At 37.3% G+C, this 17,910-nt stretch overlaps 1 protein-coding gene across 1 annotated transcript; it reads left to right on the top strand.

The window, feature by feature from the left end:
- The first annotated feature begins 17,121 nt into the window (after positions 1-17,121).
- Positions 17,122-17,595, top strand: LOC112501854 (nonsense-mediated mRNA decay protein 2-like). Its single transcript, XM_025105587.1, has one exon. The coding sequence runs from the start codon at positions 17,122-17,124 to the stop codon at positions 17,593-17,595; it is 474 nt and encodes a 157-aa protein (XP_024961355.1).
- The last annotated feature ends 315 nt before the right edge of the window (positions 17,596-17,910 follow it).

Genomic DNA, 17,910 nt, shown 5'->3' on the forward strand with positions numbered 1-17,910 from the left:
CGGTTATAATCAAAAGTTTAATTAAAATTCACAGTTCGCGAGAAGCAGTAATCAAGATTTCACAGGTCATATCAAAAAAGTAGTTAAACTCACCTTAAAATCAGATACCGATCCTGCAGATAATAATACAACAATTCTTTTTTAAAACACAGGTTCTATCTTCAAGAACACCTTCAAGAACACCTTCACCGCCTTTAAATTTCTTCCTTTCTTAAAACAATCACTTTTCTAAAAATAGAAAATAGATGAGATTTTTACCCTGTCTTCTTTCTTTTAAGCTTTAATGATGCGGTGATGGATTTTTTTATAATAGTCTTTTGGGCGATGAAGATAATATATTAAAACCAAACATTTCTTAACCATGAAGTTTGGATTTAAAAATATTATATTTTATCATGTGAATATATATATATATATATATATAATATCAGATTGTATCAACAATCACATAATTCATGCAAGTATTAACATAATTATGCATGCTATCACATAATTCATATAGTAAACACATAAGGTTACCTTGACCCATGTTTGTAGAAAAACCTGGTTATAACATTCTCTCCCCCTTAAAACAATTTCGTCCCGAAATTCATTCAAATAACCATGGATATCGGGTTCTCATATCTGGTTCTAGTGCCCATATTGCTTCTGAACCCTTATGAAACTTCCACAGCACCTTTATTATACTGATCTCTTTATTTCTCAATACTTTGGTTTTTCTATCAGTCACTGCCTTTGGTACTTCAATTAAATTCAATTTATTGTCAAGTTTGATCTCTAGAAGTGGTATCGCTAGGCTCGGGTCTGCCAAACACTTGCGCAGATTCGATACATGAAAGGTATTGTGAATCTGACTGAGTTCTTCTAGTAGTTCCAATTGATAAGCTGCCGGCCCAATCCGTTTGTAGATTCTGAATGGTCCAATATACCATGGACTGAGCTTTCCTTTCTTCCCGAATCTTATAACACCCTTCCATGGAGATACTTTTAACATCATAAAGTCTCCCATATTGAATTCAATCGGTTTCCTTCGTTTGTCGGCATAACTTTTCTGAAGATCCTGGGCAGTCTTAATTCTTGTATGAATTTGTTCAACTTTTTCAGAGGTTGTTTGCACAATTTCAGGACTTGTTAACTGCTTTTCACTTACCTCATTCCAACATAATGGTGTTCGACATTTTCTTCCATACAAGACTTCATAAGGTGCCGCTTGGATGCTGGAGTGATAACTGTTATTGTAGGTAAATTCTATCAATGGTAAATGTTCATCCCATGATCCCCCGAAGTCGATGATACAAGTTCTCAACATATCTTTGAGAGTCTGGATGGATCTTTCACTCTGTCCATCTGTTTGTGGATGATCAGCTGTACTCAATCTGATTTGTGATCCCAAATCTTTTTGCAGGCTTTCCCAGAACTTTGAGGTAAAACGACTGTCTCGGTCAGAAATAATGGATAATGTAACACCATGTCTAGTCATGATTTCCTTGATGTATAATTTAGCCAGTATTTCCAACGAATAAGCCTCTTTCATTGGTAGAAAATGTACAGACTTTGATAGACGGCCCACTATTACCCATAATGCATCTTAACCTTTTGGTGTTCGGGGTAATTTCATGATGAAGTCCATCGTAATGTGATCCCATTTCCATACTAGTATTTCTGGTGATTGTAGGTTTCCATAGGGTCTTTGGTGCTCAATCTTGACTTGTAAACAAGTTAAACATTGTTCCACATATGCCACTATATCTTTCTTGAGACCTGGCCACCAACAAAATACTTTCAAGTCTTTGTACATTTTGTTGGTACCAGGGTGAATTGAATAACGGGACTTGTAACTTTCATTCAGGATGGTTTCTCGTGTATTACCATAGCTTGGTATCCATATTCGGCCTTAGAAACATAATATTCCTTCATTGTCTGTTTTCATAATGGAAATCATCTTTCCCACCTTTTCAGACTTCTGGTTTTCATCCTTAACAGCTTCTTTTTGATTTTTCAAAATCTCTTGGTGAAGGTCTGGAGTCAAGCAGATTTTCATTGCTCTGATCGTGCCACTTCTTTCCTTTCGGCTTAAAGCATCGGCCACCACGTTTGCCTTTCCTGGGTGGTAGAGAATTTCACAATCATAGTCGTTAACGAGTTCAATCCATCGCCTCTGCCTATTCTGATCTTTCTGGTTGAACAAGTGTTGTAAGATTTTGTGATCTGTAAGATATGGCATTTTGTTCCTAAAAGATAGTGTCTCCATATCTTTAGTGTGAAGACTACGGCTGCTAGTTCCATGTCATATGTTGGGTATTTCTTTTCATGATCTTTCAATTACCGCGATGCATATGCAATTACCTTTCCCCTTTGCATCAAAACACATCCTAAGCCAAGCTTCGATGCATCACTATAAACGAAGAAGTCCTCTGTTCCATCGGGTATAGATAAAACTAATACACTACATAAGCGATCCTTAGATTTTCATCTCATACGGCTCCTCCCTTATGTGCACAAAGTTTGAAAGGCTTTTTGCTATTCCTCGGCCCAATGAAACTTGATATCTTTTCGAGTCAACTTGGTAAGTGGTACCACTATTTTAGAAAAATCTTGAATAAATTTGCGGTAGTAACCGGCCAAACCTAGAAAACTTCTGACTTCTAAAGGATATCTTGACGCATCCCATTTCTCCACCGCTTCGATTTTTTATGGATCTACCTGTACTCCTTTTTCTGATATCAAGTGTCCCAAAAACTGAACTTCTCGTAACAAGAATTCACATTTTGATAATTTTGCGTATAGCATTTCTTTCTTTAAAAGACTCAGGACCAGATGGAAGTACTCTGCATGTTCCGTCTCTGTCTTAGAGTAAATTAGGATGTCATCAATGAACACAATTACAAACTTATCGAGATATTCTCGGCATACTCTATTCATCAAATCTATGAAGGCTGCAGGTGCATTGGTTAATCCGAAAGGCATAACCAAAAATTCATGATGTCCATACCTGGTTCGGAATGTTGTTTTTGCAATATCATTTTCTTTAACTTTCAACTAATGGTAACCTGATCGTAAGTCAATTTAGAAGAAATAACTGGCTCCCACCAATTGATCAAACAAATCATCAATTCTGGGTAATGGATATTTGTTCTTTATGTTCAGTTTTTTCAGTTCCCCATAATCAATACACATACGCATAGTACCATCTTTCTTTTTCACAAACAACACTAGAGCTCCCCATGGTGAAGTACTTGGCCTGATAAATCCTTTATCCGACAAATCCTTCAATTGCGTAACCAGTTCTTTTAATTTTGATGGAGCTAATCTGTATGGTGCTTTTGCTACAGGTGCTGCTCCAGGTATTAAATCAATCCCAAACTCAATAACTCTGTCTGGAGGTAATCCTGACAAGTCTTCTAGAAAGACTTCAGGTTAATTACTAACAACCGGAATCAATTCTTGCTTGCTCTTTTCTTTCTTAGCATCAATTATGTAAGCTAAAAATCATTGGCATTTCTTTTGAATACATTTTCTGGCTTTCATAACTGATAACAGACTGGTGAGATGACTTTGATGGTCACCAAAAATAACAACTGTCTCTTTGTCTGGCAATATTATTCTAATCATCTTTTTATCACAAACGATGTTGGCCTGGTTCTCAACTAACCAATCCATTTCCACTACTATGTCAAACTCTTTCATAGGCATGGTTAGCTCCCATTCCTTAATTGTGATAGTGCAATTTTTGAACACATAATCCACATATACTTGACCGTTAGCAGTATCAACTACTAACTTATTGTCAAGTGGCATGAAATTCATATGAGCACATAAAGCAAATGATGGGGATAGAAACGAGAAGTTTGCACCCGAGTCAAATAACACTTTAGCATATAATGTGTTCACGGGAAAAGTACCTCTTACTACATCGGGGGTAGTTTCTGCTTCGTGTTTGATCATCTGAAAAGATCGACCCCGCACCCCACCCAACCCTCTGCCCATATTTGGTCTCCCACGACCGATCGATGTATTGCTTCCCATAGTGAGCTGTGGAGTTTTTAATTGTGGGCAATTCTTCTTGAAATGATCTAGGGAATTACAATGGAAACATTTTATGTTTTGCCTACAGAAATTCGAATTATGACCAATTTCTCCACAGTTAAAACATTTTATGGATTCTACTCGACATTCTCCTCGGTGATATTGTCGACATCGGGGACAGACCCTTTCCATCGGTCTCTGCATTGCTCTATTATTAAACTTGGCAATTTTTTATCCTTGATAACTGGCCGAATATCCTTCCCATTTTCTTTTTTCCATCTGTTTCCCTTCTTTATTTCTATTCTTATTCCTCTCAGTGATCTCTGCTGCATCTACTGCCATTGGAAGGGTAGCAGGATTCATTCGTATAACAAATTCCCTGATGGATGGTTTTAGACCCCAAATGTATCGTTCTACTTTTCTAGCCTCTGTTGAGAAGTAATGCTCAGCAAACCTTGAATATTTTATTAATTTCTCCGTGTATTCTCTGACTGATCCAGAGCTCTGTTCTAGTTTTAGGAAATCCTCTTCCATCTGTCTGACTGCTGTTTTAGGATAGAATTGTTCTTTGAATCTATTCACAAACTCTGCCCATGTCATGGTTTGTAGAATATATGTTTTGGCCAATGATTCTACCTCCCACCAAAACAAGGCATTTGACTTCAAAATAGAAACTGCAAATCTGACTTTATCTGATTCAGCACATCGAATAGTGTTGAATACAGACTTTATCTCTTTGATACAACACATGGCTTTAACTGGATCCTTGTCCCCCGAGAAAGTTGGTGGCTTTCATGTTAAGAACATCTTTATATCTCCTCCTCGATTATTGATAACTGGAACTGCTGGATTAATTTCAACTCTGCCAGTCTCGATTCTGGCAAGAATCCCCATAATGGTAGTCAAAGTTTCTCTTAGCTTTCCCATCTCTTCAGCCAACATATCTCTAGTCACATATCTGGTTGTGGTATTTGTTCTTGATTCATATTTTTAGAGTTGGATTCTACTTGATCTGCATTATTTTTAGGTTGACTAATTCTGCCTCTGGTCTCCCCTCTGCCTTGACCTCTGTCCCTTCCTCTGCTTCTGCCTCTGCCCTCAGAGGTACCAATAAAAGCAATAATAGGACAATCCTCTTCTTCATTAGTGGGGTTGGGGCAGGTGATCCTTTCTGACCTTCTAGATCTGCTTGTCATCGGCAGATTTCAAAATTAATAAACATATTTTCACATTCCCAAATATAATAACAATTCCAAGTTCAGTTATGTACCTGTAGATTCAAAATTACATTGGCCAGATATAATCCGAAAATACCATACACACTGATCTCTTAACTTATCATATTTATTCCAAAGGTGCGAACTATGTCTGGGACCCTAATATGCTATGAAACAATTTAAGTCTAGGTATCATGCATGTGAATACCTAAATCACATAAACTCAGGCTCTGATACTAATTTGTAACACCCCAAATCCATACATTGCATATAACACATATTTCATATATATATAATACATGTTTTCCCCACATAGGTCCATAATACAAGAGTTTATAATGTAATTTACAAAACTAAAAAATTCCAAAAAGTACATGCTCTTGTATCCTAGCATCTATATATTCCAAAATATGGCTAATCAAGATCTTCACATAGCAAAGCACGTAGGGAATTAATTCACAAAATGCTCTTTCCCTTATTATATTTACCTACACACATATTTTTGAAATCACAAAATGAGGGCTAGACATGAATGTTTAGTGAGGTTCCCTTTTATGTAATGGAGGGTGAAGATCATCAAAACATTTATTTCAAATAATCCATTCTATGAAGCACAAACTGAAAATCATATTCTGTTTTGGACCATCGGGCCTCTGGTTCGAAATCATACTTGGAATATATTTCAATAAACAGGACCAGAGCCCCTATTGTCTCTCTACTACAGCTTCTGGTTCCTTGACTAGAGCTAATTTCTTGTAATGTTCTTGAGTTTAGACTTCCAATCAATAAAATAGTCTTTTTCATAAAAAGAATAATTATACAGAGTTTTTATTCAACCAGAGCTTCTGGTTCAAAAAGTTATGACCAACCAGAGCCTCTAGTTCAACGTGTAAGTTGACCAGAGCCCCTCTGGTCTGTCGTTCGTAGAAAATACTAAGTATAAAATCATTTTTCTTAAAACTTCTTAGAATATGATTTTAACACAGAAGCTCTTATCAATAGATACAGAGTCTCTGGTTCAACTAATACATTTAGTAAAAACTTGTATATTCCTCAAATCAATTACAAGAACCCTCTGGTTCGATAGTGAGGACCAACCAAAGCATCTCTGGTTCCCCATAAAATGTACCTTCTGTTCCAAAACACTTTTAACCAAATATTAATGACCATAGGCCATATTTTCCCGTAACCATAACATCAATACTACTATTTCTAATAAGAACAACATCTCTGAATCCTCAAATCACCAAGAAGAGAGAACTCCAAACTGTTGTAATTTTAATAGATATAATAGCAAGAGTTACACCATGCACACACACAACAACCATCCTTATTTCATCCATAAATCCCCTGTTTATAGTAGGAGCTATCCATCACACACAACGACTATCCTTATTTCCTCTGAAATTCATATGAACTATTTCATCCAATGACAGGCTGCAGACCATTCTGTCAGAGTGAACCTCATTTATAGTTTTTTATTCAGTCATAATCTCAAAGCAGGTTTATATTCAAACCTTACAAATCATAATAACATTATCTATACTACATATATAACCATTTAAGACAAAGTCTTAAGTACAAGTTACTAAACATAAGTTACAATAGTTTTATGCAACARATTCAAAAAACWCTTAATTACCAAATATTATGCATAAGGTACAAGTTTTTTATGCAAAGGGTTTTAAACCCACAACTCCAAAACCTAATCGGAAGCTTTCTACTGTGCTTTCTCTCTTGCAGTCTTCTAMACATTCTTATTTCAGTATCCCATCTGCACTCAAACAAATTTGGGTATAATAGAGATGCTTTCTTCCTTGACTCACCTTGAACAGGATAACCTTGTGGTTTTGATGTATCACCTCGAACAAATGTTCGATTTTCTTTCTTCTCTCACAGTCTTCGAAAACAATTTCTCGTATCAAACCGATTTGATGTATCATAACCTCGTCGATGCATATAAGTCCCTCCTCCCTGATGTTTTAATTTCACAGGTTCTCCAAAACCCTAAAGATTTCCATTTCAATTTTAATTTGGAGGTATGCTCTTCAAAACCTTATTGATTTCGATTTCAAATTTGATTAAGATTTCCATTTTAGAGGTGATTTTGAATTCCATTTCAATTTTGCTCTTCAGTTTTGTGTATAATCGATCATGAGATCGTTCTATGCTTAGGCTCGTCTGATTGGTATCTGGACTCTGCTTGCCGTCACACTTGCATGTGAGTCATTCTTCTTTTTTTGTACATTTTGTGCATTTTTATGGTAATTGATCTATGTTGTTTGAAATTGTTGGTGGACGAACTGGACCAGTGCAATTAGAAAGTGGGTAAATATGTTAATTGAGCTTCTACAACTACCAGACATTCAAATGGATCAAGAGAATTTCATGTGGTTGATGGAAGGTCAAAACTACAGGCCTATTTTCCCTTAAGCAAAGATATATTTCAGTTCCAATTTCATGAGAAGAAAAAGAAGTGGGTTCTGAGTTCAAACCAAGGGGAAAAAAGCAAAGAAAAAAGTTACCCTTTTATTTACTTTGATGAACTKTGTTGAAGTGTTATTCAAAAAWGAACTTAATGGATGGACATATGTTGGTATCATCATCTATTCGATCTATATAAATATAAGCATTGTTGATATCTATATCAATATTCGATCTACAAGTCTGCATATATTGTTGCTTAATAAATAAAATATAAGCATTGTTAATATCTATATCAATATTGGATCCTTGTGATGACTTTGTTTGACCACTGAAGACAAACTTACCTCTGACTGAAGAGGCCAGGGGCAGGGGTTTAATATATTTTCTGTGAGGCCACTCTTCATATGTTCCACCATGCATAAAGTTAAGATTGGTGTTTTATCGTTTTTTTAAATAATTTTTCATATCATGTTTCATATAATATAGMACATATATGCCCTGTGCACAAATCACATTAATATAGCACATATATGCATTAATATGCGCCGTCATATTAGGGATCTGTGTTACCCATTGCCCGTAATCTTGTATCAACTGTTGTAGTAGCAGTGGTACAAGTCTGTCAACTAAAGCTGGCATCATTTTACATGCCACCATATTCATTGTTAAAGATGCATGTTTCTGCCTAAAATCAGCTCTAGAGACATGAACTCAAACTAACTGTGTTATAAACCATTTTGTCTTAGACAATCCAGTCGATACAATTGATGAAACCATGTTTATGACGCATGATAATCCAGTCGATACAATTGATGAAATATGGTACATAGACAGCACCTTTAGCAACCATATGACTGGAAACAAACGAATGATTGTGACACTTGATGATAAATTACAAACTGAAGTAAGAACATGAGATGAACGCAAGCATGTAGTGTAAGGGAAATGAGACATTGATGTGAGTACCAACATGGGTGTTAAGAGAATACGTTATGTGTATTTTGTTCCGTCACTCAAATACAATCTGTTGTTGTTCATTTCTTCTTCTTGGTGTTGTGGTTGTTCATTTCTAGATTTGCTAATTTGAATCTGTTTTTTGTGTGATGAAGATCTGTTGATGAGATTTTAACTTCCTTTCTCTTCTCTTTGGTTTAACCGATTGATGAAGCCAAGGCTATATACAACTTGCGAAGCATTTGACAGCTTGTGGATTTAGCTCTAAACTTAGAGGTTAGAATCTTCTCTATAATTTTGAAATCCCCTGCTAATATAACACCTCTTTTACATACATTATGCATGTAGCTATTATGATTTCTGAGCAAATTAAAGTAGAGGAACATATATAAGCGTTTCTAAAAGGGTTAGTTTGTTCTTTGAAAGGAAAAGCATGAAAGAATGAACCTCTGTATACGAATGTATAGAGATCAATTTAATAGTTGATTTACAAGGAGAGGTTATTTGTCGTGATGGCATGTAAACAATTGTTTATCGTCGTCTTATATTTTCATGCAATGAGTGTTTTTAATGATGCCATAGAAATGGAAAAATTGCAAGAAAATCAAGATCAAATTCGCGAGTTACCTCCATGCTCTTTTCATGCATTAATCTGGGTTCAGGTTATGGTCTCTTCTTGCTGAAAGTTGGTTTACTTAATATCATCTCACTAAGCATAGAAATGGTATACTTTTAAAACAAAGGTGAAACTGCTCTTGAAGACATAGGTCACCTTTTTTAGCTAAATATCAAAAACATAAAAGTTGAAACCTTTAGCATACAAATGGTATGCTTGGAAAATGTGTACATTGTGCATAATGTTTTGTACTTCATAGTTTATTGAGAGTAGATGGTTGAGATGCTGATTGTTCCATTTTCTATTATTAGTTCATGCTCTTTCAACTTATTATCCCACTTAACACTGCAATCAGTAACACACAAACAAATACATATTTATTCTAATAAGTAATGTGGTTCGGCTTTCCAGGTTAAGGGTTAAGTCTTGATTTGATAATTCATGGGTTTTGTAGGATTGATGATATGGATGAGACCGAGGCCAGTGCCAGTGCCGGTGCCGGCGATGGCGAGTTCGTCGTCTTGTTTGGTTGTTCCTGATGTTTGGTGTGGTCCTGGAATTGGGTTCTCTACAGATGCTGCTTCTGTGGATTGTGTGGTCTCAAGGAGGCCAGTTTCTGGTAGAGGGAAAGTTGATGGTGAAAAGATAAATCTAAGAGAGGTATGTTTAACTTTTACTTTTTTTACTTCAAATATAATTTATACAGTTACATTTTTACTGTTTAAATTTACTGTTTTGATGTAATCCTTCCATATCTGAATTCAAACAACTGTACTTTTCATTRCCTTAAAGCCTTARAATTCACATCAATTTGCAGCTTGATTTCAGATGGTGTTAATGGGAAGGATTATAGATGATCTTTCATGTTTTCCATTGTTCAAATTTTGGTGACGTTTATTGGGTTTGAATTGAAATTAAAGATTTTCTTGAAACATTATTTGATTTTGATGGCAGAGAGGTTCATGTGGTCCAAGGAGAATGGTGCATCCYSAAGATCTTCCATTTCTCGATATGGATTYTGGAATATCACACCATCAAATGGATGTATTTGGATCTCKGCATCATCGCCATGTTAGACATCGGTCTCCCGAAGGCCTTGCTGAGGTTTGCTTACACATTTACTGTTTCAAAACCTTGATTGAAAATGTGTTTCATACTTTAAATCTTGATAGTGTTTTTGACTATATTAAACAGGTTTCAGGCCTGCTTTTATCTAACAGATCAAGAGATATTGATTTGGGGATCTATTACTACTTTTTGCATATTGAATTCCTATTGAAATTTAAGTTGATCTTGATCGCCTATTTTCGGCTAATTGCTACTATGATATAAAGGAACATACTTGATTATTTCGGAAATTTGGACCTTCGTTAATTGGTTCGATTGGTTATATGTAGTTCTGCTTTYSACTTTCGAGTTRGGGGYTTTTTACCTAAATGCTTATCCGGTAAGTGCTTACCATTASAAGCCAACACTATAATTTATTTTTTGGGTAAGATTGTAGTATATCAAAATGGTATCGTATGCAACAATATATCTGGTAAGCGCTTACCCGGGTAAGAGTTGTCAGCCTCACTTACAGGGTAAGACTGTTCTTATTATCGCTCTTACCAGGTTAGATTATTGGTACTAGTCATGTTCGTCCAATGAGGAAAATTGCCCAGTAAGCACCTACCGGATAAGCTTTTAGTAAATAGCCCCTTAGTTTGAAATAGACAAATCAGTTTTATCCATCTTATTATAAAAATCGATCATGTTTATTTAGTGTTTTATAGAAAAAAAAAAATTCTCGGTTGTGGGTAATCAAATTGTTCAAATGCGTTTTTATCGTGGTCCATGTCGATAGATCAATCCAAGCCATTACACAAATATGAGAACATTATGGGGTGGAGAAATACAACATGGCGAGTAAAAAAAAGTCCTTGCATTTCTATTTGTGCCATTTTTTCATAATCTAAACGCCTCATGTTTRGGGGTAGAATGACCTATGTATATGTATTTTGGTTGGAGCGATTGTTTGTTGGGTCCATTTTGTAGTTTGCAGGTTATCAAATTGGATCACCAACTTTGCTTTCATCATCTTATTTGTATCGGTCCAAGTTATTCCGATTGRACCCATTTGCATGTGCATTGAATCTAAGCTTTTTATGAAAGACCTTTTCAAATGTCGTTTTTAGTGTTCCGTCATAAGKTGTATGTTGCAGTTTTTATATTGCAGACTCTGTGCATTGCACGGGCACATTGCTAGTATTCTATATATGATTGCTCAACTTTTCTAGTTCATCCCAAACAGGGTATTTGTTTCAAAGTTGTTTCTAAATAACAGTTTCTGCTTACTCTTTTCAAAACATATTACAATCTTTGAATCATAAAACATTTCTTTCAAAACTGTTTATAAGATCAAACAGCCGATTAAAACTCACGGTTATAATCAAAAGTTTAATTAAAACTCACAGTTCGCAAGCAGCAGTAATCAAGATTTCACAGGTCATATCAAAACAGTAGTTAAACTCACCTTAAAATCGGATACCGTTCCTACAAATAATAATACAACAATTCTTTATAAAACACATGTTCTTTCTTTAAGAACACCTTCAACGCCTTTAAATTTCTTTCTTTTCACTTTTCTAAAAACAGAAAACATATGAGATTTTTACCCTATCTTCTTTCTTTTATACTTTAATCAGGCAGTGATGGATTTTTATTCAATATAAAATTCTTTTGGGCGGTGAAGATAATATATTAAAAGCAAACATTTCTTAACCATGAAGTTTGGGTTTAAAAAATTTATATTTTATCATGTGAATATATATATATATATATATATATGTAATATCAGATTCTATCCACAATCACATAATTCATGCAAGAATTATGCATGTTATCACATAATTCACATAATTTGTATAGTAAACACATAAGGTTACCTTGACCCATGTTTGTAGAAAAACCTGGTTATAACATTGAGTTTGATAGGAACAAAGTCTGGTACTTTGTCCCACGTCCATCTGACAAGACGGTGATAGGCACCAAATAGGTTTATCACAACAAGTTAGATAGAGAAGGTGTGGTAACTCGTAACAAGGCTCGTCTTGTTGCTCAGGGTTATAGGCAAGAAGAAGGGATCAATTATGATGAAACCTTCGTACCAGTGGCTAGACTCGAAGCAATTGGACACTTTCTAGCCTTTGCTGCCCATAGAGACTTTAAATTCTACCAAATGGATGTAAAGAGCGCTTTCGTAAATGGAAAACTTCAAGAGGAAGTTTTCCATTTACAACCTCCATTTTTTTTACCCTAAGTATCCAAATCGTGTCTATCGTTTGAATAAAGCTCTTTATAGGTTGAAACAGGCTCCCCGTGCCTGATATGATACCCTCTCCTCGTTTCTCATCTCTTAGAAATTTGTTCATGGAAAGATTGACCAGACCTTATTCCTTAGGAAAGTTAAAGGTCATATCAATCTAGTCCAAATTTATGTCAATGATATTATTTTTGGCTCCACTAATCCCTCTATGTGTTTTCTATTCGCTGATCGCATGAAGAAAGAATACCAGATGAATATGATAGGAGAACTAACCCTTTTTTTAGGTCTCCAGATTAAGCAATCAGATAAAGGTATCTTTATCAGTCAAAGTAAGTATGTCCATGACATGGTGAAGAAATTTGATTTATCTAATAGCTCATCTATGAAGACTCCAATGGCTCCTCCACTCTCTCTCAACAAGGATCTGAATGGAAAGCCTATAAACGTAACTGTTTATTGAGGAATGATCGGCTCCCTGCTATATCTCAAATCTAGTCGACCAGATATCATGTATTCTACTTGCTTATGTGCACGATATCAATCTGAACCTAAGGATTCCCATCTGATTGTTGTAAAATGCATCTTCAGATTCCTGAAAGAAACTCCTAACTTGGGTCTCTGGTACCCTAAGGGTTCAAGTTTTGACCTAATAGGTTATTAGAATAGTGATTTTGCAGGGTGCAAGATCTATAGAAAAAGCACCACTAGAGGCTGTCAGCTTCTAGGTGGAAAGTTGGTGAGTTGGACAAGTAAGAAGCAAAACTCAGTGTCCACAACAACCACTGAAGATGAATATGTTGTCGTTGGAAGTTGCTATACCTACGTCCTTTATATGAAAAACCAGCTGAATGACTACAATCTTCAGTTCTCAAAGATTCCTATCTATTGTGATTGCACCAGTGCTATTGCAATCGCAAACAATCCTGTTATTCACTCCAAGACCAAACATATAGAGATCATATATCATTTTATCAGAGATCATGTTATGAATGGCGATACTGAACTTTCACTTTGTTCCAACTGATTACCAGCTCGCTGACCTTTTCACCAAGCCTCTTGATGAAACTAGATTTAACATCTTGATCATCGAACTGGGGATGCTAAACGCTGAAAAATAATTTTCTTCAGCTATACCCATCAATCAGTAAGTGAAATGATTCAGTGCTATATCTCTATCACTAAACTCTTGTTGTATCTATTCTCTCTAAGGTATGTATACTTGTTTTTTAAACTTAAAACTATCACTGAAGCTTTTCTTCTTCAGCGATCAAAACGTTTTAAAAGTTTCTTTTAGTGATTCTTTCTATCGTTGAACATATATAAGTAAGTATATCTCTTCTATACTTGTTTTTTCCTAAAATCAAAAAGATCACAGAACCTTTCTACATTCAGTGATTCAAATGTTTTTAAATGTTAGTTTCAGTGATTCTCTTATCACTGACACTGAAGCTTTTTATGAAAGTATATTCTTCTGAGATATTTTCATTTTTTAAAACAAAACCATCACTGAAGCTTTTCTTCTTCAATGACTAAATGTTTTAAAAGGTTTTTATTCAGTGATTGTCTTATCACTGAATATAACTCTTCAAATTTCTTAAAACCTTTTCGTTTTAAAAGAAATAGTTAATGAGTTGTCTTAATGATGACATTCTCCGTTACCAATACGAATCGCTTTGAGACGCGCAAAAAGGTCTGACACACGCGACCTGCTTTAACTTCCATCCAATCATGGATGAGAACGTACCATATTTCCCATCAAGGCAATTCCTCAACAGTCGTATTTTCCTCTATTCTATTTCTTTTCTCTCTCCTCCTACCTATAAATATGAGATCTCTTTCCTCATATTTTCTTTACGCTTGCAAATATCTTTGATGAACCTCTGCCAAAAAGACTTTGCAAGTAAGAACTCTCAAGAACACTCAAATCCTTTTACATTCTCCAAAAGAACTCTAAGGTCGATAACCTTCTTTACATTATTGAATTGTTCTACTCCTTCTAAATGAAACTATTGTTCGAAATTGTAAGAACCTTGTTCTCTTAAAACACAAACAGATAGATTAATAACACTGTAACAACTCGTCCCACATTGATAGAATGTGAGAATTGTTAACTCATTATAAGTCTCAAGTAGTAGGCTACCAATAACTTCCACCATGGTTTTAAGTTGGATTTGAAGTTATTGAGCTAGTTCGTTGCTTTGGGCTTTGGGGTGTTACAAGTTGGTATCAGAGCCGATCCTTGTAACATCGGGATGGTGGGGGAACCTCATCGGGTATGATGAGTCCTCAAGAGGGGGTGTTTGTAACATCTTAGGCAAATCCCACATTGCCGATAACAAAGAGGAAGATTCTGGATAAGCCTGACGTCAGCCTGACGAGGACGTCAGGAGTTTAAGTGGGGTAGTTTGTAACAACTCGTCCCATATTGATAGTGGGCTACCAATAACTTCCACCATAGTTTTAAGTTGGATTTGAAGTTATTGAGCTAGTTCGTTGCTTTGGGCTTTGGTGTGTTATAAACAAATTCTTATTCATGGTTATAATCTAGTTTCAAAAACTCTATTCTAATTGAAAAACCCTAATATCTCATTTGTGGACTTTTCAAAAGAAGTTTTGTTGTTCGAAAACTTGAAAAGATCACAATCAATCTTGGACTACTTATATATAAACTATTTTTCTTCTTATCTCTCAACCAAGAACAAAAAATGGCTGCCAAGAACGTTAACTTTACCATGGAAGACATCTTCTTCAAGGCCAACAACCACATTGTCTTGTTGGACATTCCCACAAACAAAACCATCTATGAGGATGTTGTTGCCTTCCTACGGATGTCCCCAATCGCCTGCGCTCTCAACCATGAACCTGTCATGGTTAGGAGGCCCTTCAGTAGTTTTGGATGACTTCTGAGGTGGTGCAAGAGGAAGACAAGAACGTTCATCAGGTCGAGAAAATGTTCATCACCTTCAACATTCAACAGGATGACTGTGAGTTTTGGCATGACCACTCTCTTAGGCACGCTCTTAGCTTTCCTAAGGGACCCTTCGCAAGCAAACCCTCTACTGCAGATATCATCACCTACCTTGATAAAATTGGCTACCAATAGCCCATGAAGAAGGACCCCAGTGAGCCCCTCAAGTCACTGTCAAAGATAGAGAAGACAGACATGTCAGCAGTGTGGCAGTTTCTGTTCTCCCACTTCATCCAAAGCATGGGTGGAGAGACTGGTGGCCAGGATCAGGCTTCCAGAGTCGCTCTCACCATTGGTGTCTCAGTGATTCAACCCAACCAATCAACTTTGTTGCCATCATCTTCGATGACCTGGTGCTTAAGCTGAACAAGAGGGAGAAAGTGGTTCCCTACACTATGTTCCTGTCCATGGTCTTCGCCAAGATTTTTGGAGACAAGTACTCCAAGGAAGGTAATCTTCGTGTCTGCAGGCTTGGATCCTAGATTCTAGATCAGAAGCTCAGGGATAGAGATGTTGCACTATCTTTTGTGGTGCAATACTCTCAATTCCCCCTTCTCCTTCTTCGATGGTCAAGACAAGGGAAATCCTCCCCCCCAAGTCTAACCCAATTACCACAACCATTACTACCAAACACCCATCTCAACCAACTATTGGTTCTCCTTCGAGGACCAAGAAAGCCAAAAAGGGGACTACCACATCTCTGGCTATGACCTCTCAAAAGGTCTCAGCTATTGAAAAGAGCCTTACCCTCGAGGCAATTTTAGTTAGCCAACCTCGCTCTTCAGTGATTCCTGATATCACTGTCGTATCAGTGGCATCTCTCTCAACCGGCTTATTGACCCAAATCACTGAAGGTGAGAATATCAGTGCCGCCACCGCTGACCACTCACTTCAAATCTCATCCAACTTTTCCTCCCCTCCTTTGTTGGTCTCAACACGTGTCGGTGAGTCATCAGTGCCAGTCCTCCCTAATGATGTGACACTCACCACTGGACCTGAGGTAGCTCCTCCCGAAGCTCTTCAGCATACTGGTGCTCATCCTCAGGAGCACCATGGAACAAACCATTGTTAATCATTCAGATAACACTGAGGACCCCTCAGATACTCCACACACCTACCTTTTCGTTTCTTCTAACCAAGAGCTTCCATATGCTCACTCACATTTCTTTTTAGGTCCATCTGAGGCTCAGGCCATGGACAAAAAAGAATATGATATGGCAACGGACATGAAGTTGCTCCTCCCAACAGTCGAGACTATCCTCATTAAGATGGACGAGGTTCATAAGGACATATATCGCAGGGACAAAGTTGTTACAGACCTCTCAATTATCAGGGTTGAAGTCCAAGACGTGAAAAGCCAGCTCTCCTCTCTCCAAGAGGAAGTTAAAGCAAATGTTAAGGCCATCGTTGCTCTCATGATCAAGGCCGATGAAGCACACGCCCAATCTCTTCAGCAGGCGGAGCTGATGAACAAGTCTTGGTTGCTCTTCGTCAACCAGCTTCAGTGACTACTGCATTCTTTACCGCTGATGACCGGGCTCAGCTTACTGGAGCGCGTGAAGTGACGAATAGCCTAGCTAGCACTCCAACAAGACAAGAGGAGATGATGGTTCCCCAAATTCAGAGCATCGACAAACTCTCTGGCTTATGCTCTCAAGCCATCACTACAGAGGGGGAGATAAGGTCTGACATTGGACCATCTGCTGCTGCTCCTGCTAAACTGACTACTCCAGCAATCCATGAAGCTAAAGCTGAAGCTCCCAAAGCTGAAGCTAACATTGAGGTTGTATGTGATATCTCAACATCCCATGAAGCTCATGTTGCTGACGAAGTTGATGTCGTCCGAGCTGAAGCTTGTGACGATGACCTTCCCAGCACCTCTACACCTGTTGCTAGTGATGTGGAAGAAGAAGACGACGACGACGATGATGATGAGGAAGGCGATTCTCCTGACCTCCCTGACTCCAGCAGCGACCTGGATGACGACGATGAAGATGACGACAAAGACGACTTCACCATTCAGTACCAGCGTCCCTCCACTGCCACCAAAAAAGTTGCTCTCAAGGATTCCGCATCATAGAGGGACCAAGGGGAATAAGAGGCTGCACCAGAAATGAACCAGGGCTCTCAGTCGAAAGGCAAAGGCGTCACTGAAGAAGGGAGCCTCAAGGAATTACTTAATCCTCTTGAACCCTTATATGATGAGTCCTCAATCCAAGTAATCGTTACCTCCTTGTACCAATTGTCTATTCCCACGACTACTTGCGATCGGCTGGAGGAATGGGTCCCCGAAAACTGAACCCCCAGCACTCCTACCGACCAGTAGATGACTCAGCTAAGGGCGTCACTCGACCAAACTAGAGTAAAAATCCCTCTTCGTACCTTTAGTTGTGAC

The sequence above is a fragment of the Cynara cardunculus genome, unplaced genomic scaffold, assembly GCF_001531365.2.
Source record: "Cynara cardunculus var. scolymus isolate 2C unplaced genomic scaffold, CcrdV1 Un_Scaffold_635, whole genome shotgun sequence".
NCBI classification, from domain to species: domain Eukaryota; kingdom Viridiplantae; phylum Streptophyta; class Magnoliopsida; order Asterales; family Asteraceae; genus Cynara; species Cynara cardunculus.

Bases quoted from the DNA above. Each gene is read 5' to 3' on its own strand.
- LOC112501854 (XM_025105587.1), top strand. From the start codon at position 17,122: ATGGTTCCCCAAATTCAGAGCATCGACAAACTCTCTGGCTTATGCTCT.